At 38.5% G+C, this 26,390-nt stretch overlaps 1 protein-coding gene across 2 annotated transcripts in view; it reads right to left on the bottom strand.

Annotated features, from left to right (window-relative positions):
* Positions 1-26,390, bottom strand: part of CEMIP2 (cell migration inducing hyaluronidase 2) — a 50,067-nt gene that overhangs the window by 17,934 nt on the left and 5,743 nt on the right. Inside the window, exons 2-11 of one of the 2 annotated variants that reach the window (XM_065406156.1) lie at positions 24,148-24,288; positions 21,021-21,582; positions 16,477-16,646; positions 13,496-13,684; positions 9,450-9,619; positions 5,751-5,960; positions 5,157-5,362; positions 4,451-4,520; positions 2,784-2,912; positions 987-1,075 (exon numbers count right to left, since the gene is read on the bottom strand). In XM_065406156.1, coding sequence (XP_065262228.1) covers positions 987-1,075; positions 2,784-2,912; positions 4,451-4,520; positions 5,157-5,362; positions 5,751-5,960; positions 9,450-9,619; positions 13,496-13,684; positions 16,477-16,646; positions 21,021-21,582; positions 24,148-24,288 — 1,936 coding nt within the window. The remainder of the gene's footprint in view (positions 1-986; positions 1,076-2,783; positions 2,913-4,450; positions 4,521-5,156; positions 5,363-5,750; positions 5,961-9,449; positions 9,620-13,495; positions 13,685-16,476; positions 16,647-21,020; positions 21,583-24,147; positions 24,289-26,390) is intronic. The other variant, XM_065406157.1, reaches the window with a different exon arrangement.

Below are 26,390 nucleotides of genomic sequence, written 5' to 3' on the forward strand. Positions count from 1 at the left end.
TTAATACACTGCAAGAGATGCTCTCAAGTTGCACTGTTGAGCTACATATTCAATAAGCTGCTGGAAGACAGTGAGAGATTTTCAAAGGCATGAAGGGCAGTTAGGTGACCAACTCCCATTTACTTGCAATTTGAGTTGTACCTTTGGAAAGGTTGAGAGCCACTGGTCTAAAGGACCTAGTGAGAGAGACTTTCAGACTACTGAATCCCTTTCAGGAGTCTGATTTGTCTTGCATACCTCCAGGTCACACCTCACTTAAAATCTACTTGCTTACAAAATCAGACATAAAAATATTTAAGTGTCACAGCACACTATTACTGAAAAATTGCTTCCTTTCTCATTTTTATAGAATTAAAATTATAATTAAATTATAATTAAAAATAAAGCAATTGGAATATAAATATTGTACTTACATTAGTATATAGAGCAGTATAAACAAGTCATTGACTGTATGAAATTTTATTTTGTACTGACTTTGCTAGTGCTTTTTCTGTAGCCTGTTGTAAAACTAGGTAAATATCTAGATGAGTTGATGTACCCCCTGGAAGACCTCTGCATACTCCTGGTAGAGAACCACGGCTTTAGACTGAATCACAAGCCAGGGAGTCCAGCATTCAATAGCCTTTAATAGGTTTTCAACTTTACACATCAGATAAGAAAACATTTTTCAGAGCCTGTTGAAAATAATGGCTTACTATGGTTGAGAGAGCCAGCTCAGGACGAGGGTGCAGCAAGCTCCCAGAACACAGCATGCTCTGCTGATTCAAAACCTGGTGGGTGGGTCGGTGTGGGTGTGTGATCATATACATAAAATAACAGAAATCTGACAACTATCATGTTTTGCCCATAACTGCAAATAATTTTTTTAAACAACACTTTCTAATATTAGGTTATTAATATTTTGAAAGGAGAGGATTCAAGTCTGAGAACTTAGCTATTTTAAAATTTTAATATGCATTCAATAGTATTGAAAGAACAGAATTTACCTCGCATTGTTGTCCAGACAAAGATATTCCCTTGGATCCTCAGCACTAGCATTGGTGGTTTTTACACCTTTATCAATAAATAAGCCAGCCTGAAACAAAACAAATAATTTACCTGACCCAGCCCCAGACAGCTTTACAAAATTATCTTTCGCGATAAATCTGAAATTGAGTTCACAAGACAGTGAGTCACTGAATGTACAATGCTGGGTTTGTTTGTTTTATAAACATACTCTCTTTAGCTCTCTATTTCCCTTAGCTAACATAGCCTGGGGAAATATATCTCAAATAATACTTAGTGCTATCACAGGACTGAAAATGTTCATGGAAATACTATAGTTTAGAATTCATTAAAAACATTTGAAATCTGTTATTTTCAAATGTTAACAACTCTTCTACTGCATAGTCACCTCACAAAAACTTGAAGTCTTGGTTTAGAATATTCCCTACCTTCAACCACATTTTAGTATAAATAGGAATGTGTGATTTGATTTAAGCACCTCTATTATAATATACTTCTGATTTGAATACAAGTTTGTCCAACTCTCAATAACTGCCTTCAATTTTCAAATAGAACTGTTTTTAATGTACAGCCCCCATAAAGCTGTGCATCCATGCTGTGATACTGTCACTGTTATTTGGAGCAGGAAAGACTATTATAACCAGAAAAGTAAAAAAGAAAGAAAGAAAAGTCAGTTTCTAACATCCCAAAGTATATGGTATGTAAAATTTACTGTTTAGGACTTGACTTTCAGAAAACTCTTATTATGTCACCTTTAAGCTAATATAGATGGGTAAAGACATACCTAGATGGCTTTAAGTATCAGAAGGGTAGCCTTGTTAGTCTGTATCCACAAACACAACGCGGAGTCCGGTGGCACCTTAAAGACTAACAGATGTATTTGGGCATAAGCTTTCGTGGGTAAAAACCCACTTCTTCAGATACCTGGAAGAAGTGGATTTTTACCCACGAAAGCTTATGCCCAAATAAATCTGTTAGTCTTTAAGGTGCCACCGGACTCCGTGTTGTTTTTCTAGATGGTTTTATAAAATCAAGATGTAAATCGCCATACAGAGCAGCTACCATGAAATTATAATGCCTTTTATTGAAGGGCTCACTGTGAATTTATAAGGCAAAAAAATGTAGAAGAGACAGTATCTTATTTTGTCAACTGAAGTTTGCTAATTTAAATAAATTGGAATGACTTTCAATGGCTCAAAGAGTCCCTTGCGTGTACCCACTGGTACCATAGATTTGAGCTGTTGCCAAACTACCATATGAAATCGTCTATGGGCTTCTCAAGTCAAATACTGTGAGACGATAAAGAAGCACTTGAAGTCTGTGTGTTAATGACCCAAGGGAAACAGGTCACTGACAGTTTATCAACTACAACTTTCAGTTCATAGCCACCCTGATCTGTGGTATACCTTGATTCTCAAGGATCATTGTACTTCAAAGCACCAAATGACAGCCTTAAAATACTGAGCAGTATCTCAGATTTCAATGTTGAGAAACTAACAATTTCTGTCAGCACATTATGCAAAAACTATAAATTATGGATTTTTGTTTTCGGTGTAATTCGACAACTCCCCACCTTTTAAAAAAGAGAATATTAAACACCAAAACTACTTTGAGGACGAGCATTACAAGGGACTGCACTACTAGACAACCAATTTCAAGAAGAGCAAGCTTTCAGTCACCTCTCTTTGCCATTATGATTTTTTTGTTTAATCATGCAGGTCTTAATATTGAAATATTAGAGTTATTAAAGCCCAGGTATCAAGCTATTAGTACACTACCTTAAAATTAGAATGAACTCTGTTGTTATAGAAGATGCCTAATGGTGTAAGCTCTGCTTTGGTTTCAGGGTATAAACCATGAGAATCTCCTGTTGAATTCTTGTGGAACAAATACCATATTCCAGCATCCTGCAAAGAAGAGGGTGAGAACACGTTTTAAAAGTGACAATGATCTGTCTAGTGCCAGCATGTTTAAATCATCATTACTGCTATATTGACCTCTCCAACAAATCAAATGCATTTTAAACATAATTTACGTCTCAAACAATAATAAAATGAAAACACAACCGATATCCTTTCACAATGAATTCCACATTAAATCGTGTCTGAAAAAAATACCTGTCTACAGTATAACTAAAAATTTGGGGGGGAGGGGGGGGGAAGTCTGTATGCATCATTACATGGTTACACAGAAAAAGGAAAATTTTAGCCACAAAGATCTCCTAATTTTGAACATTTCAAGTCTGAACTCAAAGTCACTAGGAAAAATTGTAACCTTTTGCATTTCAATGACATCATATTTTTGTTCAGCTAGCTAGCAAATCATTTTATTGTAGAATATACACAAATATTTTCCACTTATTTGTCTTTAAGAATTGCTCACTATGCCCATATCAAGATTTAATGATACAGCAAAAAAAAAACTCCCAAGAGCTTTAAAAAAATTGAGAAGTCTGGCCAGTTCAGAGTTCTGAGCCAATAATATGCAACAATTATTTCACACACCTGTGTCGCTCTCCATCTTCTCTCAATTCCCCAAGCAACCACTCTTAAAAGTGACATTTACCAGTTAGCAGAAGCCTGCAACCCTCCACCCCGTAGGTTACCCTGAATGTGGGGTGGCCAGGACATAGTAGTGGAGTAGTAGCCTCTGCAGTCCCAGTACACCAGGGGAGAGTTCCATGCCATCTCTGAATGCGCTAATATGGTGTGACTAAAAGATCTGAGCTCTTAAGTAAAACCCTCCTGTAGGGAATGCTCAAGAGCAATAGGGATGCTCTATCCCAAAAGGCTTGAATAGTGGCTACAGAGCTGCTGCGCTGTACCCTACAGTTTGCCACCGGGGAGAAGAGAATGATTATAAGTCACCAAAACCCTGCTCATGTTCTATATCTGGTGATAGAAGGGTCTCATCATTCTAGGATTTGTGTTCTGCTTGTCACCGCATTTTAGGTATCCATGTTGAGAAACAACAGACTAACGCATAGCCAAGACAATTAACACATCTCAGTTCACTGTAATAAAAAAACAGCACAGCTATTTTGGATTCCACTGAATATGACCAAAATTTTATGTCCTGAACAGTAGCCACACAATACACTAACAATATAAACTACAGAAAATATCGAAGCCTTAATATTAGCATGGATGTATTCGTAAGATCCCTTGTTCACAAATGATTCACTATACACACTGTCACAAATATAAGGATTAATAATTCAGAAAAGGAAGAATTATCTTCTTTTCTCTTCAGAACAGAGATGTTCAGTATCTTTCAAATGCCCATTTAGAAGAGACAGCTTGCATGTAAAATGCCATTGTACTTCTAAACATAAAAAGAAATACATCTACACGTGAAACTTTGAAATGCCTACCTTTTTAATAGTGTATGCCTTAGTTATCTGAAATATGAATAGTTTGTGTCAAAGAATATCTATGTGCCTCACCTGTGAGCCTGCCGCTGCATTATTTATAAGATGATTGTTGGGATGAGCAATCCAGAATGTTGAAACAGCCCTGCAATATATTATTCAGAAACAATAAATAATTCAGACGCTACAAATGGTAAAATCCCTACAGAAAACTTAGCATTCATATCTAGCAAATTAGTGAGTGCTAATTTGACATACAAAGCAAGTCTGTCATGAGCTTCAAGTAAGAAATCATGAAGAAAGCCATATTTTCCTAAAGAAAATTGTCTCCATTTCTTTCAGAAGTCCTCCTGCAAGCTCTTGTTTAAAGTAGTTAAAATACTACATGCAATGATAAACCATTTTGTTAATAAGTGGCATAATCTTATTTGGCTTTTACAGAAGAAATCAGATACCTTAATTTATGAATTAAGCATTAAAAATGGTGGTTTCAGAGAGTCTGGTGCCTTTGCATGAGAATAAGGAAATAGCCTGAAGAGAAGTCTGCTGAATCAGGTACCATATCAAGTAGTGACTGTATTTCAACACAGTTCATATATTCTATTTGTGTTGTTCAGATTGTTAATGCTTTTTTCTAAATAGCAATGTTGTATTCCAGCTGTCCACCTTTGATAGCCTACATAAAAAAAAAAAATCTTGCCTATTTGTAGAGCAACAAGAGATTTTCAAAAATTTAATTACTGCAACTAATTTGATTTTCTTTTCTTAGCCAGATACTCACATGCAGTCTGTGGCTGGCACTGGAACATAATTTCCATACACTTTATCCTTAATGGCCATACACATGGTGCTATTCCTGTCTGTGGGAAGAAGAGTGCCTGGTTTGGTGACTAGTCCAAGGTTGTGGAACAGAATATTCCTCTGTTCAATGCCATCCTCTATGAAGAAACAGTGGCCTAGTGTGTCATAACCAATGCTGTCCTTTATCTGCAGAAATACAAGTTCATTATGTCATTAGCAATAGCATTCATTTGAGATTTATTTGACAAGTGCCAGTTAGTTTTACTATCTTGGCATAACTGCAAAATGAAGTTTCAATATCAGCAATAATGGCTAAGTCAAATGTCAAGTTTAATTTGTTCCCCAGAGACTTTTTCTGAAGATGTTGGCTCACTGCAAGGCTCTAAAAATTCAATTAGAAAGACCAAGACTTGTCACAAAAGTCACTGTTTACACCTGGTAATTATGTATTAACTTTTTAGTCATGTCGTGCACATTTAAACTGAAAAATGGAATAAAGTATTTTCACACCGACTGTGCTTTCTAACATTTACTTTCAAACAATTTGAAATGGCATCTCTTTCATGGCACCTACCAACAAGCCATTAGTTGCATGAATTGTCACACATCTGGAGAAACAATGATGAATGGAAAGGCCTTCCAGATAAGTCCTGAAGCTATAACCTCCTTTCTCATCCACATCCCCACAGCGGTGGAAGTGAACAGGGTAACTTCCTATTAGTTGCTGGCCCATTTGCCTCAGTTCCACATGGGAGAGATGAACAGATGTGAAATTCTTCAAAATCTGGAGTGTGTAACAAGAAGATTTAACTGAATAATCAATTACACTTTTCAATTGGTAAAAGTTTAAATTTAAAGCCATAGTGAACTGATTTCCTCCATGCACAAACAAGTACAGTGGAATATTACAAGAATCAGTCTGAAGAATCTTCATGTTTTGCTTTATATCCAGATCTATAAATCGGTGACCTTCATAAACAAGAGACATGCACATAAGCAAAATGTTCATGTTACTAAAACAAAAAGTTTCATCAGGAATTTTATTGCTACAGCAAGTCAGTTTTAAATGGCTCTTACTGGAATTCTCACAAATTGCACATTCTTTACAGACAGCCAAATGGTAGCCAAACAAGAAAGAATTTTTCTCCTTATATACACAAAAGTTGTATTGATTTAGAATTTGATTTAATTAAACATGTGCAATCGTATGGACACTCAAACTGGTTAACTAATTTAAGCATCTACACAAGGGGATTGCACAGTTTAGAAATGGAATTAACTTGGTGCAACTTTCTTGTGCACACAAGACCTTAGAGAGATAATAAAATCCAGTTACTAATCTGTTCCTTTAAAATGAATCCTCTGTGATTACTATAAGCAAGGGACAAAACCTGAACTCTCACTATAAGGGACTTAGCAAAACCAGAAGACTTCTAGACTTGTATTTTATTACAACATTCCTTGAAGCAAATACTCTAGTTTAAATTTCCAGTAGAATTTTGTTATAACTGCACTTTCAATTACTCAGATTCCCAAACAATTCTCCATTTGAATAAAACCCTCAATAATCAATCCCCATAACACCACAAGTGAGGACTGTAAAGGAGTGAGAATCCTTTCTGCATCAAAATGACACTAAACTAAAACAAAATCCAGCTATACCAGCTCATGTGTGGCCAACCCTCACAAAGGAAGTCACTATGCAAGTCTGTGTCTACAGCACTAACACTTTTGTCAGTAAAGCTTTTGTTGGTTAGGGGTGTGAAAAAACACACACCCTTGACTGACATAAGTTTCACCGACAAAAGTGTTGGCATGGACAGCTCTTTCGCGGACATAGCTACTGCCGCTGGTTGAGGGTGGGAGAGCACTCTCCTGTCAGCATAGAGCCGCTACACAGGAGAGCTTACAGCAGCTCAGCTACAGCGGTACAGCTATGCCACTGTAAGATCTGTAGTGTAGACATAGCTTAAGTCTGCCGTTTTAGATACAAGACGTGCTCTTTTGCTACATGACAATGGGCAATCCCCTCAGAACTATGGACTTTCACATTAAATTGCATAATTGGCTAGTACACAGCTAAGTATTGTACATCAAAAGTTGTTAAGGTTATGGAATTGCACAAGAAACAATTGGGCAACTGCAACTATTTCTTCTTCCTTCTGTCTTAAAAAAGTAAACTAAATGCAAATGCTTAGAGTTATGTGAAGTTAAGTTTGCAAATTTAACGACAAATCAAGAACTTTAAGTTCTCATTGTAATATTAACTTACCCCCATTACACATTTGAGGGCTTGTGAATTAGACTGTCAAATATAAATACCTTAAAAACACACTATTACATGTCGTGGGCAAGTTAAAGAAGCAGTGATTGACCATTTCAACTTTTCAGCTCCTGAGCTTACATTTACCACCTCGTCTCTCTAATAGCTTTATTGAGAGAGACACGCTTTCGAGCCACACAGGCATTTAGAACCAGTGTAATGCTGACGGCTGACAGAAATCGGCCTTGCTGCATTTGCTCCCAATTAACATCAGTTGAGGATCTGACCCTTAATGTTTAAACACACACAGTAATGAAACATTAAAGCTACAAATTAAGGCCTGACTCGGATGTACAGTACAACACTTATACCGTTCTTTCCATGTAAAGGGGTCTTATCAGCCTGTAGTTTCTACTGAGTCCAGACATTTTAACCTATTTTACAAATTAACAAAAGCTGAAAAATGCTTTGTGGTAGATGTTTTTATAAACAAATGCTAATGTAAATTTAGCAACATCTGCCCAACTATTCAGAAAAGACTCACAAGAACAATTTAACAACTCTGATGTCTCAGAATATTTGTTTTCTGTTCCATCTTCATTCATCAATTTGAGTTATTGCAGCAGTCAAAGACCAGCTTTGTAATGCTGACAACTTGTCAACATCTTTCTCCACTGCATTATCTTAATCACAATAGGAAACTTAAAACCCAATTTATTCCCCTCCCACAAAACAAAGCCTGCAGCAAAAGAGAGACTGTAGATCTTTCCCACCATTGTTTCCAGCATTATGAAACTAAAATCTATACCCCACACTTAAAAAAGGAGACTAAGCCGGTGACAAAAACAAAAAAACAAAAAAAATAAACCCACAGTGAAAGCAATGCAATTTGCATTTTAAAAGGATGAAGCCTCAAACATTTCTAACATCTACTGGGCACAACCATAACACCTCAATCACTCCTTGCATTTAATCCCATTGGAATTAATATGGCAAGTTTTATCTTTAACCCAGCTTCCCAAACTGGGAGTCTCAACCGCAAATGGGGTTGCACCATCAGCAAATGGGGTTGAGGTGATCCCTAGTGTGGGGAGGACACCATTCTGCTCTGCACTGTGTGACCTCGCATGTATGGTGTGTGTGAGGTCACGGTGCATGGGGGACACCATTTGCTCTACAAAATAGTATCCTCCATACAGCATGACCTCACATGCATCATAAATATGAGGTTCCGCTGTGCGGAAGAGCCATTTTGTAGAGCAAAATGGTGTCCTCCATGCACCGTGACCTCACGTGCAGCGTATGTCAAGTCATGCTGGGCAGCGGAGGCTATTTTGCTCTTCAAACTGGCATCCTTCATGCTGTCTGGGGTCCCGGGAGGAAATCAATTAAAATGTGGTCATACCAGCAAAACGTTTGGGAATCCCTGCTTTAACCACTAGTTTCCATACTACTGCTTTCCATCTCAGCCTTAATCTTCCTTTAACATATAGCCATGCAAGATATACGAAATGGTAACACTAATGCTCCTTCTATATCCCTTTATTTTAGTAAGTGACTCTTGGTTTTGGGTGCCCAACAGGAGATGCCATAAAAGGGCCCAAATTTTCAGATGGTATGTGCTCAGCACTTTTTGAAATCAAGCTCCATTAAAGTGACTCAGGTTGGGTACCCAAAACCAGTCACTTTTGAAGATCTTGCCCTTTGTATATTAAATCATCCATGCATTGAACAATACACAATATAAACATAAGCAACAGGCTTCTAATAACATTATACACATTAATATTTCTTGTCCCTGATTCTTCAGTCTAATTCTTGGCAAATGAATTCCAGTTTTAGGAAAGATGAGAAGAAATATTGATAGAACCACTCAGTGAGAATTTAGTGAATATCAGGTTAGAGGATATTGAAACAAAGAAGTCCTCCCCCCCACCCCAAATTTAGAATTAATACTTTGGCTCAGAAGTCATCCTCAATCTAAGGAAGCTACTTAAAAGTTTTTCAAACCTTGATTTGTCCACCGAATGTATCGTAATTGAAGTATTGACACTGATTGCCAGCATAGCAGGACTTTTCTGTCTCTCCCTTGATTAGGATATTCCTAGTGAGAACTCCAACCTCTGCCCTCATGTCCACTCCATCAATGACATCTCCCATATGAAGGAACTGGGGATTTTCTGTTCAAAAAGTCAGTTCGAGAAAAGAAAAATAGTGTAGATGACCAACTTAACTTCTCATCCATTAAAACCAGAAATGTAACTTGTTAGCTTACATAACATGCTCACTTAAACAACTAGAAGATAGGGCAGGCAACATTGTATTTTAAAACCTCTTGGAATACTGGGTACCTGAAAACTAATGTTCTGATTGGTTAACAAACACTCCTCATCAGAGATGAAGAGTCCACTACCACAGACAAAATACACATCACTGGCAGGTGATAAACATCAAGCAACAAATATCTGTTGCCACGGGGTTCTGTACAGAAGGCAACACTCTCTCCATAAAGCAGAGGGCTGCTGAAGAGGAGACTGGGTACCAGGAACAGCAGCAGCTTTCCTATAGCCAGGTTTTCAGATTGTAGTTGATTTAATGATACGTAAGCACCCAACAGTGCACTGAGAGAACTACTAGGGACTAGTATCCTCCCCACAGGGGAAAGGAGGGGGGGGTCCGAAGAGGATGAGTGTTGAAGCTTCCCCATGAGACTGAAAGAGGGTGGCAGTAACCTTCCTTTAATCAGGAAATAGAAGTGAAGAAATGGAAAAGATTAAGGATGTTTAAATTATTAAAAACATAACTTCAAAAAACAGTAGGATTTCAAAGGAGAAGTTGCTTTAAAAAAAAGTATCAATTGGCTAATCTTTCCTACACAGAATAATCATAAAACCTGGAAGTGTGTGATAACTGATTAGTAAATTCAAACACCTTTTCAAGATCAATGGCCTGGATCCTGCAAAGACGTGTGTACATGCTTAGTCTTATTCGCTGTGGGTAGCCCCACTGACCTCAGTGGGACTCCTCACAGTATATAAAGCTAGCCTACATGCACAACAGTGCAGGGCCTAATTCAGCAAAACTTTAAACACTCATTAAAAAACTACTGGAAGAAAATTCCCAGACTTGCTCCATTTATTTTTCTGACTAATTTGGCTCCTTCCTAAATGGGAGAAACATTGCCATCACAGTTAAAAATCCTAATTAAAAAGGTCTTTAAAAAACAACAACCAAGAACAAAAACTTTCATCTATTTTGGTCCTCACTCACAAATTCCTCTGAAATATTAACCTTCATTCATTTGTCTATATTATGTGAAGTATTATCCCAGTAAGCCTTAAACTACAAATGGGCACTTCTTTTATTTTTCCATTTATCTCTGTATTTATAGGCAACTTCTCCCCTTAACACAAAGCTGACATCTCTGTCACAGCTGCCTCTGACTGCTACAGAAAGAGTCCAGCTGAAAATTTTCAATAGGAGCACTTCTCATACTATGCCTGATGTTATGTAAAACTGACCAGAACTGGTACCTTTTCCTTGCAGCGGACAATCTTTGCTCATTCTCTTCCCCACCCTTCAAAAAAGAATGATGGAGAGGAGACAGGAAAGAAAACGGAGGCATTCTTCAAAAAATACTTTCTCCTAACTTCTGTATCCTACAAGTATTACATGGGCTACCAAAATTTAAGGAAGGGAAATACTAAAATTTTCCTTTTGGTGGCAAACTAAACTATCAAATTGCTTCACTTTTTCATGTTTGTACAAGATACAAATAGCAGGTGAGAAGAGGCCTATTCAAGGCATAATGTAACCATACTTCCCCCCCCCGCCAAACTGAGGAGAGAATTTGGCTTGACAAGTTTTGCATGACTTCCAATAAAAATAAAAATGCCTTGGGGGCATAATAAAATTTCCCTTTACTGTCTGCCTTACTTGGTTTCAAATTACTAGAAAAGAGCACTCAAGTTAATGCTGAAAAGTAGTAAGATCGGCCAATTTACCATTTTAATGAAAGTGCTAATTTAAAGCTCCAAATTACTCTTCCTTTCAGAAGGTGTGCACATTGTACTTGACTCCCTAGTATAAGCCCTATAAAAAATGTTACTGACAAGCTCTGTAAGAGCAACTCTAGAGTGAATCATACACGGACTAAAAGGTACGTTTTCCAAGGTGAAATGTATTTATAAATACTAAGTTTAGAAGGTGACTGAAATACAACATGATTCCATATAGTGAATTACACACTGTATCCCAAATTTTGAGTTAAAGAATAGCTTCAAAGTGGGAAAAAAAAGGGGGACAGACAAGGAATACATTTTGGATGACGTGAAAAACACATGGCAATTCAGTAAGGAGAGGAGATACAAAAATGCTGTCCCAGATGGCAAGACAGTACACTTTTTCACCAACACTGGAAAGACATTTTCAGAACAAGAAAGAGGAAATTGGATCCAGAACAAATAGGAAGACAGACCTGTTTAGGAGGGGAACAATTTGGTTGTACTTCTTCCATACATGAGAGCAAATGAGGAGCAGCATTCCACAGATGCTGGAGACTGGAGGCTAGGACTCGGAGGCTAGAGAATTAAGTTCTTATACAGTCAAGATGAGAAGATATGATTGCAACAACATGTGTTTCACCAGAGGCACAGAGGCAGTAAGAAACAGAGTTGCAATCAGAGGAGAAAGAGGAAAGTTCAGGAAGTAAGGATGATATTATGATTACAAGCAGTGGAAACAAATAAGAGTTCTGAGTCTAAAAGAGAAAGAGGGGAGATAAGAGTTGTGTTTGAAGGTGCTCATATTGTCCAAGGCAAAGTCATAAATCTGAGAGACCAACAGGACAGACAGAGGTATCCCTAGGTGTCAAATTATATGGTGAGTTGATCAATGTTAAAAGTGATAGCTAAGGGTAAAGCCATGAGATGAAGAGGATGAAAGCTCAAGATTTGAGACTTGCACGCCCCTCCACAGAGGAAAAGTTTTGGCTTGAAGGGGGAGCACAGAGGTATAAGAAAACCAGAGATGCCCATACAGTAGTCTCAGAGGATGGAGTGGGCTGGAAAGGCAAAATGGGGGGTGGAGGTGGGGTCCATGTTCCCCCTGCCCAATTTTTGCCAGAGTTTGCTGGCCCTGCTTGGTCACATTGTGCAGCCGTGCCCCCGCTCTGCACGGCAACAGCTAGAGCTGGCAAACTGGGAGCTGTACTGTTGCTGGGGGGAGAAGCAGCAGCACACAGCTGGGAACTGAGGGGGACGTGTAGGCAGGGGCATGATGCAAGCTGTTGGGGAGGGCACTTTTAATTGTACCCCACCCCGCACAAGCAGCAGGCACAAGTCATCTCTGCACTGCAGTGAAGTCAAACAGAATGGAGTCGTAGGCAGTAAAAAAAGAAATGGTCAACTACATGTAGGCGAGACATTTCTGTGTTATGCCCAGAACAAAGACAATTTGCAACCAGTCAGAGATCCACTGCATGAGAAGAGATCTGAGAGATGAGTCACTTGCATAAACATTTTGCTGAAAAAGAAAAAGAAAAAAAAAATTTACAAAATGAAAATCAGGGTCAAAGGAAGGTTTTATTTTTTATTTTTTTTTAAAAGAGGATATATCATGGCACATTTAAAGGAGCTAACAAAGGCACTAGAAGCAAAGGAATTGAAAATCACAACAATTCAGGGAGCAAAGGTGGGGAGATAGAACCAAATGAGAAGTTATTTTTAGGATCAGATTGTTTCTGAAATATCCACTGAGAAAAGTAAAGAGGAAAAAGGAAAAGAGGCAAACTGCAGTGTTCATGGGTGTGAAGTTAACATTGTCACAAATCATGACAACTATATACTAAAAGAATGAAATGTACTCCTCGCATATAGCCGGGGAAAGTCTGGGAGGGGAGGGAGAGATGGATGAATGGTCTGAACCTGTCACTGGGAAGAGTTTACTGTTCCCAGTATAAGAGGCCATTTCAGGGCATTATCCTAATTAGTACATAATGTTTTCACCCCTCTACACAGTCACTTTGTACGTACCTTACATTTTCATCAGTCTCCTACCTTTGACTTTGACCTGATATCTGCTACACTCTGGACAGGGAAGGAGAGTGAATTCCTCTGCTTGGTACATTGAATAGTCGGTGCTTGCAACTACAATCTGGTCTTCAGGCTCCCACTTACTAACATCCTCCAACAGATCTAGTATCACTCCATCTATAGCCTCTACCTGGAAACCTGAACGTGGGACACCTAAAAAGGAAAAATGATGCATGCAGCAATATATAAAAGCTATAATTTCAAATGTCATCTACTTTACAAATACTTAGTTATTTTAACTAATAAGGAACTCAGATATTTAACTAACATTTTCCAAAATGTAAGAAGCCTTCTAGTATGGTACTGCTCTGAAAAGGGATTATGTAAAATGGCCTTGAGGGCTTCATGTTTGGCGAGTCGGATTCAGATGTAATGATCTCATTTTACCAGTAGAAATGATAGGCTGAAAGGCAGAAAAACTTATGTGAAAAACCTGGGATCAGAGAACAAAGCTGGGTACTTTCCTTATGCACCACCACCAGAAGAAAGACTTGGCAAGCCAAGGGTCACTTGTACAACTACACACCCTTCACTGGGTTTGCACAGATACAGGGACTCAAATTAATTCTGTTGATACATGTGCAGGAAGAGGGATCTGGGGCAAAAATCAGTACTTGGTCCTGCTAGTGAAGGCAGGGGGCTGGACTCGATGACCTTTCGGGGTCCCTTCCAGTTCTATGAGATAGGTATATCTCCATATATTATATTAGAATACAGCTCTATCTCACTTAGCAGTACAGAGCCAGTATGGCTAACAAATAAAAAAGCCAAACATACTTGTCACTAAAGTGGGCAGATACAACTCAATATACATATTCAACAGATGGTGCCATTTTTCCATAGTCACTTTTCAGAGAGACTTTAAGCAATTCAGAACCAATATTTTGGTCATTATGAAAGCAAACTGTTAATTCCCTTCACATACCTTGCCCATCACCCACAAGAGTATAATCTCAAAAAGAATAAAAGATACGCAGTAGTCCTCTCAGTGAGGGAAAACTTCATAAAAAGAACTACTGGTATTTTTAAATTTAGATCTTCTTAGACTGAAAAAGATGTGAAACTCCTTCACTTTAAAAGTGATAAGTGAATTCACTTGTTCTCAAACGTATGATGCTAGAAACTAAATTAGTTTTCTGGAAGCTGCCAGGAAAGTGAACTGCCTGGCAGACAGGTGATGTTTAAAAGAAGTAAGCAGGACTCTGGAAGAGAAAGTGTGGTGAAGTGGGAGTTTAGTGATCCCCAAAATATGACCAGACAAGGAGAGTCTGGAGTTCCATAACTTCTTGGACAATTTAAGAGAAACCATTCTTAGGAAATTAACAGTTCCATATATTTATGGAACTGGAGTAGGGAGGATCCCAGAGGAATGCAAACTCAGACAATAACAAAAGCTTACTGGGAGATAGACCTTTCATGGCATACATCCTGGATAATCAGCTGAAGAACAGCATCATAACACTAACATGACCAGTTAGGGTATCCCTGACCTTGAAAAACTACTAATCCCCCAAGCATATCTATCTCATAAGTCTGGTAGACCTTATCTGCATGGGTATCCCTTCAGTCTGATAATTAGTCCAAGAATATTATTCTTATACATATCCTTTTTAAAGACCAAAGACCAAACTGCAAACAGACGAATGTGACTGTACTGAGCCACTGATTAAGAGGAGAGTTTTGTAAATCTGAAAATCTATCAGAGCTCCAATATAGAGACTTAGGCTGTGTCTACACTGCCACTTTCAGCGATAAAACTTTAGTCGTTCGGGGGTGTGAAAAGTCACCCCCCTGAGCGACAAAAGTTTTAGCGCTGAAAAGCGCAGATACAGACAGTGCTTTATCACTAGTAGTCAACCACCCCCTCGTTCAATGTGGTTATTTTTAAAATCGCTGGAGAACTCTCCCCCAGCTGCTGCGGCCGCGATGTAACGTGGGCAGTGAGGACATACCCAGAGACAGATATTCCTTGGCTTTGTGGTGAATACAAAGGCCTTTACTACCCATGACAAAGATGCTACATCAAGGCAGAGCCATACATTTAATGGGGATCCTACAATCCCCTCACAATGTACAAGGAGACTTGCGGATATTTATAGGTCACAGGCCTTGGTGCAGATTTTCCTGATCAAAAGTAGGCTGCAAACAGCCACCAGACTCAGTGGCCTGCAACCATTTTTGTTTTCTAAAAGAAATAAATGATAAGATTGAGCTTTAGCATCATAAAAGATGAAAGTGAATTCCTAGTACCGATAACATTTATTGCCAAGGAATTTGACCTCAGAAGCAATTTCCTTTTTCTAATCCGCACCAAGACCATGGAACTAAGAATAAGAAAAGCAGTTAAGGATTCAACACCACCAAAAATATTCTTGTGTTCAGATACTGCCTACTACCAGACCAACAGACTGTCAGAAGTATGCATGTCAGAATAATCCAACTAATCAGAGACCCTTTTGTGAAAAATAAAATCAGCCACGCTTCAGAATCCTCCAAACATCACAAGCAACAGCAATTAACACAATATTCTAATAGGACTAAAGATAAGAAACCAAAAAGGCAAATATGGAAAAGATATATAAAAACCCACAAGCCTGTCAGATCTCCAGCCTGCAGTAGGTGATTTTAGGTTTTAGTATTTCTAAGGATACAGTTCCCTGTGTCCCCTTGATGGTATGTTGGATGCCCACAGCACTGAAGCAGACAAGGAGATTTACATTTTAAAGTTTTCATTTTTGATACCTTCCCCTCTATTTGGATTTGTATTTCATCCAAAAGTTAGGCAACATTAATTACTGCAATTATTTTTGTCTGTTTACCATTAGGAAGTTAACTTGCATTAATAAAAACTGTTCTAGAAAATAAACCATACAAATTGTTTTTGAAAACAATTTTGCCTATGAAGCTTTTAGGGAAAAAACGAACACACAAATAAACTTTCCTACCTTCATTCCATTCACTAAAAGCTCTCACAGCAAACTTCTGACCATCCACTGTGAAAAATTCTCTTTGAGCAAGAGCTTTTCCCCCAGTGCTATGATTTTCATAGTCTCTCACAGATTCATTACAGGAGGAATTTCCACCACCTATAACACCAACTAAAGCCCAGGCTTGCCTGCAAGAAATGAAGTAAATGTTTAAACACAAAATCCCCTTAAATTAAATGCTTTGCAAATAGACACTGTATACAACAATCATACTACATTTAGTCAAACATTTATTCTTTTGCCTCTTTTCCAAAACTCTTTACAAATATAATTCCAAAATGCAATAGAAGAATGGGACCTCCTCATGCAAGAGATAATTGTTGAAAATATTTGGTTGTTCCCATACGCAGGCTGGAAAATGCTCACCATTCATTTCTACTGCCCCTGGCCTCCTTCTCTTCTTTATTTTTTTTATTATTATTATTATTATTATTTTAAAGATTCCAGACTTCAGGAAATATTGTTAATACTTTGTCCAGTGACCTCAAAGTATTTTACAAACCACAAGATTATGTAACAAGTGTTGTTTTGTGCATAAAACAAAGTACAGAGAGAGATTCAGACCTTGTCTACACTAAAGAATACTTGCTCAAGTTTCCCACTATGGTAGTGCTAGAGTAGAGTAGGCACTGATAGCAGTTAAGACTTTCAGACAAACCTGCTCTAACCAGCCTGGAGACCTGTCTATAGTGCCAAATCCACTGTTGAAGCTGAACTTGCAGTATTAACAGTGTGGGAAGTTTTTAGCTAAATGTATACATATACAGTACATACATTTTACACTGACACCCCCTGAAATGATTTGTCCAAGACCACATAGTGAGTCAAACAGGAGACTGAAACAGAAGCCCAGACTTCCATGCTCTACTTCACCACTTTCACTACATATCCTCTCATATAATGTGCTTTCCTTCATCGTTAACCCCTGCCTTTCTTCATGTGTTCTGCCCTTTAATCAGAACTGGGGTTTGACTTATTGGAATTTATAAGCACAATATTTTGAGATTCCTCTCTTCCTTACTACACCCCTATGTACACCAATCACACAGCCACCTGAATCAAACTTTCCAGTAATTTTTTTTTTTTTTAAAGAGCATTGCAAGCTATTGAAATTGGAGTAGGATGTTGTACACAGCAAACCTATTAAAAAGGGGTAACATTTTTAGTAAGCAGTCACTGTTCCATGCTATGTTTATTACTTGCATAGTTCGCACTCTCAATCATCGGTTTGAGACAAAAATCCTATTGTAGCTCTGAGACTCAAATCAAGCATGGTCACATCACTAAGTCAGCAATCCTTATTCCTAGGACTACTGATTAGGCGATTAAAATCTAATTCTGATAAAAAATAAATACCCTATTATACCAAACAGAATCTGTGCCAGCCAGTCAGCTTGCTGGATGGCCAATCATTCACCAATTAAAGGCAAAAATTAAAACCTTCAACCCAGACACTAGTTTATTCATAAGCGTAGACTTTTTTTTTTTTTTTTTTTTTTTTTTTATTAAACAAGTATTTTTACAGGTTAAATCCCATAATTGCTGTATTCTAGTCTAATCACAATGATGCAAGAATGTTACACTGAACAGGTCTTTCTATAGCCTCACTATCCAAGAAGTCAAAATAAGCATTAGACAGAAAGAACATTCAAAGAGATACTGTCAAACTGAAGATCTCTTATTTTGGGTGGGAGGGAAGTCAGTTAAAAAAAAAAAATGCAAAGGTAAGATGACATGAGACATGAGTGACTATTATTTGCGAGTGGCCAGCAGAAGAGACATGGACTGTCACTGTCTTCTGCTGCTGGGACAATGGGAAACAGAATTCTATTAAGAAGAAGGGAGTCTCAGCCTACCTGTGAAAGCAGCCAGGAATCAAGAAGGGGAGGAATGGGGGGGAAAAAACCTCCTGCTCCCTCCCAGCACATGAGGTAGGGAATCTCTCAATTTCAGCTGAACAAATGCTGATACAAATGAGGAGGTACAACCCTCCCCCCTCCCGCACACCCATCCCAGGAGGTTATGGGACAGATCTGGGCACCTTGAATCCGAGGGGTCCTCCTCCAATCACTTTATGCTCACAGGAAGAGATGTAGGATCCAAGGTGTCTGTCTCCACAAGGGCACAACCAACCTTTGACTGAGTCTTTACTGTATCCAGGGGACTGGTACATATTATGGTATGCTCTACTGCCCCCACATTTGCTGTTCCTATAAAAACTTCTGAGGCTAGAATCCAGACTTAGGAAAGCCTCCCAGTCCCAGGTGACTAGATCCTTCTCTGATGGCTCAGAGGATTCTTTCTTGCTGGAAAGCCCTTTAAAAGGTACCCAAGTCACAAGGATATTTCTAGGACAACAAACACTAAATGGTATTTTGCAAAGGCAAGAAGTTGGAACCCTGACATTTTTCCTGAACTGCTGAAGAAGATGGAGCATAATAGCCCAAGTCTGAATATGGGGAGGTGATGGTGGGAGGGAGAGGGGGCACGAAGACACAAAACCAAAGACACACTATTGACTTACTATTAGATAAATATTTTAACAATAATATTATTCTAACAAATCCCAGTGCAAGCTGAAGATTGGGTTCCACTCAAGCTAGCAGAAAAAGAGGAACAGAGACAGCTGGCGACTCAGAGATTTTATATCCTTGGCTTTCGAATGCACACTCCCTAATAGGCTACAACACACTTTCAAATGGGTTCCGCGACCAGGTGGTCGGGAATGGGATTGTGATCTGTAGAGACCACATTATGAAGGAGAAGTTGAGATGCCTAGCAGATGCAGTGTCAAAATATTGGTTTCTTATTAATTGCCAGAGAAAAGTGCTGACAACAGAAGAATGCAGCAGCTGTCTGTATCACTTTTTACTCTCTCTCTTTTCTGTGGGGCAGGGAAGAAGTTAAAGTTTGTTTGGTCTGATTAGGGCCCCTTTTTTGAATGGTTTCTAATTTGTCACTTCTTACCCCAGAGGTGTTAGGAACATGCATCAGATGCCAACACCTGCTTTTGAATTGTGCACTTAAAAGAAAGACAAATTCTGAAAATAAGCACTAGTCATACAATTACATTTAAAAAGTTATGAAGATTGGTGCACTAGAGTAAGTGTTAAAATTCACTATATATACAGCTATAAGTGTTATAATAAGCACTTACAGGCCTTTACACTGTTAAATAATGTACTAATTAATCTTCTTCAATACTTCTTGAAGTATTGAATAGGACCTATCCTATTCAATTTATTCATAAATGATCTGGAGAAAGGGGTAAACAGTGAGGTGGCAAAGTTTGCAGATGATACTAAACTACTCAAGATAGTTAAGACCAAAGCAGATTGTGAAGAACTTCAAAAAGATCTCACAAAACTAAGTGATTGGGCAACAAAATGGCAAATGAAATTTAATGTGGATAAATGTAAAGTAATGCACATTGGAAAAAATAACCCCAACTATACATACAACATGATGGGGGCTAATTTAGCTACGAGTCAGGAAAAAGATCTTGGCGTCATCGTGGATAGTTCTCTAAAGATGTCCACGCAGTGTGCAGAGGCGGTCAAAAAAGCAAACAGGATGTTAGGAATCATTAAAAAGGGGATAGAGAATAAGACTGAGAATATATTATTGCCCTTATATAAATCCATGGTTCGCCCACATCTCGAATACTGTGTACAGATGTGGTCTCCTCACCTCAAAAAAGATATTCTAGCACTAGAAAAGGTTCAGAAAAGAGCAACTAAAATGATTAAGGGTTTAGAGAGGGTCCCATATGAGGAAAGATTAAAGAGGCTAGGACTCTTCAGTTTGGAAAAGAGAAGACTAAGGGGGGACATGATAGAGGTATATAAAATCATGAGTGATGTTGAGAAAGTGGATAAAGAAAAGTTATTTACTTATTCCCATAATACAAGAACTAGGGGTCACCAAAAGAAATTAATAGGCAGCAGGTTTAAAACAAATAAAAGGAAGTTCTTCTTCACGCAGCGCACAGTCAACTTGTGGAACTCCTTACCTGAGGAGGTTGTGAAGGCTAGGACTATAACAATGTTTAAAAGGGGACTGGATAAATTCATGGTGGCTAAGTCCATAAATGGCTATTAGCCAGGATGGGTAAGAATGGTGTCCCTAGCCTCTGTTCGTCAGAGGATGGAGATGGATGGCAGGAGAGAGAGATCACTTGATCATTGCCTGTTAGGTTCACTCCCTCTGGGGCACCTGGCATTGGCCACTGTCGGTAGACAGATACTGGGCTAGATGGACCTTTGGTCTGACCCAGTACGGCCTTTCTTATGTTCTTATGTTCTGCAAGGGATTATCCGTAAATAAGACATTTATTTACATACCGTACCAGTGTGCCGAGCTTTGGAGGATAGACATAGGGTGAACAGTGTTAGATTGTGAAAAAAAATAGCATACTTCCTTAAGTTTCACAAATCCCTGTTCACAGGATATCTACATCTAGAGAGACTAAGTGGATTTGAAGTGAAAAGAAAATTATTTACCTGTAACTCAATCCTTTGACAAGCTTACTTCCCAGAAGATTTTGAATAGTGAATCTGGTTTCGTCCAGGAGATTTTTAGCAGCTGAATCTCCCACAGCAATAGCAACAATGCGGCCAGGATCCTGACCTTTTAAAAAATCCTGAAGTCTCCTGCTTTCGTTTTGATATTCATGGGTATCAAACTTATCAACAACCAAAACTTGTGCTGTGTCCTGGTCAATCACTCTCACATTTAGCCCTCGGGAAAAATTCCTTTCAAATGCATAAGAACCAGAGGCCAGCCCTGAGGAATACATAGTCTTTGACAGCAAAGTCCATGATAACTTCTGAGTCCCATGCAATTCCAGTGTTCCATCAGAGCCAACACCAATAAACTTTTTGCCAAATGTTGGCACATGATCACCTTCATCTGATTTGCCATACAAGATTATAGTTGCTTTGGATTTATAGCGACAGTTCTGTGCTCCAATATGAAGCGCTCCACCATCCTTTATCAGGATAAAGCGAGTTCTCAAAGTGATATGTCTGGATCCATCTTTATCATCACCAAAGACAAGCAATCCTATGGGAAATAATATTTCAGTATTAAGCTGTTTTAAAGAAACAGATTGCCAAACCTTGCAATAAAAAAAAAAACCACCCTAAATGTTAGTGGAAGTTAAATCATTTTGATTTCTAAATGGATTTAGGAAAGGGAAATGGGTTTTTCAGGAAGTTACATGTTAAAATCTATCTGGAACAGAATTGTAACTTCTAGTATAATGACATTTTGACAAGCTGTCTTATAGTTTTATTAAGTATGATAATTGCTAATCTGTTCTGCCAATTTGTTTTCTCAACATCTAACAAACAATGCATCAATATTGATTCCACCAATCAGATATTGTCCTTAGAAAGTTATTGTCCAAGTTCTGCTTTACAAGGCTCCTAGAGTCTCTTGCAGCTATCCCATTGAAGAGCCAGGGGCATTTGTTCATCTGTTTATATATTTGAGACTCTTGACACAAAAGCAAGAAGTGCCGTAAAAGCTGAGGAGCTAGTGATTGATGAAGCTTCAATACCACTGGACCAATAACGACTGCAACATCAAGACAACTAGACAGATATGGAATGATCTAGCAAAATTGTTCAAATTTAGACAGACCTACCAATGCCTACAGTATGATAGGAAAGAGAGACGAATTAACTAATTCCCAAGAATTAGAATCATCACTCCATTTTTCTTGACTTTGGAGATATATGGGAGTCTTGGGTCCCATTATGCAATCTAGTCATAACTTACACAGCACTATCCATGCATCTGAAGAAGTGGTTTTTTTTTACCTACGAAAGCTTATGCCCAAATAATCTGTTAGTCTTTAAAGTGCCACCGGACTCCTTGATGTTTTTGACAACACTATACAGGCACATTGGCTGCTGTGGGCAGCTTGCACGTGGTGTATGTGTGACAACCAGGGTCCAGACATCCCAAGGGGCAAAGAGAAGGTTTAAACCCCAGCAATGAACAGTTAAACCAACTGACTGCATACTGTATTATTGTACTATAAAAAACACATCAAGTAAGGTCTTTTATGAAAGCTCGTAATGTATACAGGCTGTGGGTATGAATTTACAAATCTGTGTATGTAGAAAACTGTGCTCAGTCTGTGGTGCACTTCAGCTATCTCTCAGCAGGGCAGTGAGTAGTCAAGCAGGGAGGGGCATCTCCTAAGCCTGCTGTTTATACAAAACCGGCATCAAGAAACTACCCATTGTCCAGCCCAGGAAAAGACAATGATGGACCATTAGAGTTAATGGAAAGACACTGAGACAATCTGAACTGAAGAGAACATCCTGGCTCCCCACACAGATTAACCATGAGTCACCACCATGGGCAGGAGGAGTGGGGGATTAAAGAAGCCTTTTAAAAGAAGGCTTAGAATTGAGGTTTTTTTTAAAATCCAGAATTTGGGGGGACAGGCTCAAGGGGAATAGCTTTTGGGGGTGGGGGAGAATTGCTTTAAGGCAACAGGTAACTCTTATTAGAAAAGGGATTTTATCTTTAATATGAACTGCAAAAGCCTGAGGTTGCCTCTTTATGTTGATTTTCCATGTGACTTGTATATGTTTGCCTTCCCTTACTAATTCATCTTTGAATCTGTGTTTATTTAAAAACTTGTTTAATTTTATCCCAGACAGGTTGCTGCTGTGCAAACAGTGTGGAGTGCATATGCCTAGGGAAGCAGAGAACAGTTTCAGGCCTTCAAGGGTGACGAGCCACGAGGGAAACAGTCTGAGTGTCCAGTAATTAAGAATTTGAGGAACAGGTATTTGGGAAGACTCGGGACTGGAAGAGCTGTTGGTGTCACCCTGTAAAGAGTAACTAGGCTGGTGAGACCTTTTGTTGGTGAGCTGGATACTGGGTTTCAGGGAACGGAACTTTAGCTGCACAGCACAAAGTCCCCCAAAATTTACAAGACAGGCAGTGACAGAACCTCTTACTGATCTGTCTGGTCCCCAAAACATCACAACATATTACTCTTAACACACCGAGATATGCTACAGAGCCTAAGCACGTTACCAGTAGAGATGCAAAAGTGATAAGTAAGTTTTATGTCATTTTGTGCAAAAATATTAGTCATTTAGCACTGGACAATTTTACAACTCAAATTTTATTTTCTTCGAAGTGGTCATTTTCATATTGAAACTATCCAAGATTTTAAAATAGTGTACATTTTCAATGCAAAAGTATTTGTTGGAATGATGTTCAATTCTGAACTTTCCTAAAAAAACAGAACCATCAGAGTGAAAGAGCCCCATTTTTTAAAAGTACAAATGCTAATTTTCAAAGTTTTTCCACTAAATATTTCAAATGAAACACAAATAAAGTTCTCACATTTCATTGCCGGGTTTCTGCACACATTACTAATGCAGAAGAGCAAGTGTTTTGATAACACCTGAATAGGGAAAGGGAAGTAGATGTTTGTTTGTATATGCCAACTTCCCTCCTCATCTGCCTTCCCTCTTCAGCCAACACTGTCACACTCACCTACACCTGTCTAAATGTGCTTGGACATAAATCAGAAACGTGTTAAAAATGGGACATAACAGTTGATTGAAGAACGTGGCTTGTTTTGCCATTACACACCTCCATCCTGTATGACTATAGAGTGCACTGTAGCATCCAAATTCAGACGAAACAAATCCCCGTTTTTGATGATAACTCTCTTTCCAGGATCTTGTCCAGGGTTCCAATTCTGAAGACGAGGGTTCTGATCTGGACAATTCTCTGCAATAACCAACTCAATTAAAAACACCACAAACACATTAAGACAAGACATTGCCATATAAAATCAAAAAACACAAGTCAGGGGTTGTCCTCCCTCTACAGCAACATGAAGGTTTCATTCGTTAGGAATAAGTGGGTACAACGCATATGACGTTTCTTTTTCAAATTAGATGGAATGGGATCAGAAATAATGGATGACCTTGTTTCTTTCTGTTGTTTTCCTAAATTTACCATAGAAGATACCGCAGTTAGTCGCATCAGTGTTCAAACTTATGCAGCAAAAACAGTGACAGGATATGTGAAGGCTGACTAAGCTTTAGTAGAAGGAATGTATTCTTGTTCTTAAACTGAGCCACTTAGCACAATAAAGAGCATTACAAAATGCTCCTGCCAAAAGGGCACCAATCATTTAGATACCAAGGTGACCTGTATGCTATCAGCTAAAGTTACAAAAACCTAGAATTCTCTTCTCTCAACAATTGGGTTAAGACTGTTAAAATAGCTGCCTACTGCAGCAGTAGAGACCGGCCTCCTCATAGCACGGAGGTGGGGAGACAGACAGACAGAGATTGGAAAGACACTCTCTAAAGCATCTGGAAAAGGAGATATTGGGGGTAGGAGGGCAAACACAATAGATGCCAAGACTAACAGGCCAGCACCCAGTGTTGGAACAATGGCTGGATGATTCCATGTCAATGGAATTCATCCATGTAGCCTTCTCACTTCTCCTTCAGAGACAATCTTACATCAAAAGGCAATTTAGCTTCAGAAAATAAACGGGCATGTAAGAATAGACAATTGTAAACACCCCTATCTAAGGAAGTGGGATAGCCACCCTGTAATGAAGTAGTATCTATTCAGCTCATCTTTACTGTGATCATTAGTATTTCTGATTTATATTTTATAACTTATTTAACACCATATTGCCACTTCAATCCTTTTCTACACTGTGAATTCATATCAATCCTTTTCACGGGAGCCAAGATTTGACTTAGAAAAAGAAGATTAACACAACTAAATATGTAAATACATGGCCAGAAGAAAGCTAAGGGATAATATAAACTCTACAAGAAAACAAAGGAAGGAAACATCAGGGCAGGAGAAAGTTGTTTAGGGTGGTCCAAAGTAGTGATGATATAAAACTCAACAAATGAATTTGAGCTAAATAGCAGGAAGCATTTCCTTAATGGTAATATCTGCTAGACTGTTGATTAATCTCCAAAGGAAATGGAAGCCCCATTATTTCAGAATTGGACTGTACAAAGCTGTAGGGAAACACATTGCCAGGGGCACCAAAGGGAAATGTAATAAGATGATCTAATGAGACAGTAAATTTACTATAAATTCTATGAAAAGATCTATAAAGTGCAATGCTAAGGACTGTAACTTCAGTGCAGATATAGGAAGGAGGGGGATAAGAAAGCAATTCTAAAATTGAATGTTTTGGGATCTCCAATTAATTAGATGGTGACAAAGGAGATATGAACATCACAGGCACAAAATTAAGTTCCTCTAACATAAATATTCTTTTGAAACACAGAATGTGCATCTGTTCTCTGATTGCGATGAAGAAAATTAAGACTTTTTTCACAGCTGGAAGTGCATTGAAAATCTTCCTTGACATTCAGGACAAGGGACCACAATGAAGCACGCAGCATTTAATACTGCACAATATATCACCCTCCAAAATCATCAGTTATGTTTTATACAGATACACTTTTCAGTATATATTCCTGTTTTCAATTATTTGCAACTTTGGCAGATAACTATGCCAAACTAACCATTCAGGCTGAAAATTTTCCAGGCTGGGTGGTTGCTTGATTTTAAGTTTCAGCAAAAGCAGTTTAAGGGGAAAATATGCTGTTTTTCAAATGTTATATATATATATATATATATATATATATATATATATATATATACACACACACACACACACACATATATACACACACACTTTAACTGAGAAGCTTCGGAGCAATAACTTAAAATTTGGCAGAGGGTTGAGTAGGCAGAGGTGTCACCACTGTGGTCACATAGGAACCTTTCGTTGTCCCCACAAAAATCCCTCAAATTTAGGGGGATAAGCCTCTGGAAAAGTCACC

This window comes from Emys orbicularis, chromosome 6, assembly GCF_028017835.1.
Source record: "Emys orbicularis isolate rEmyOrb1 chromosome 6, rEmyOrb1.hap1, whole genome shotgun sequence".
NCBI lineage: Eukaryota > Metazoa > Chordata > Testudines > Emydidae > Emys > Emys orbicularis.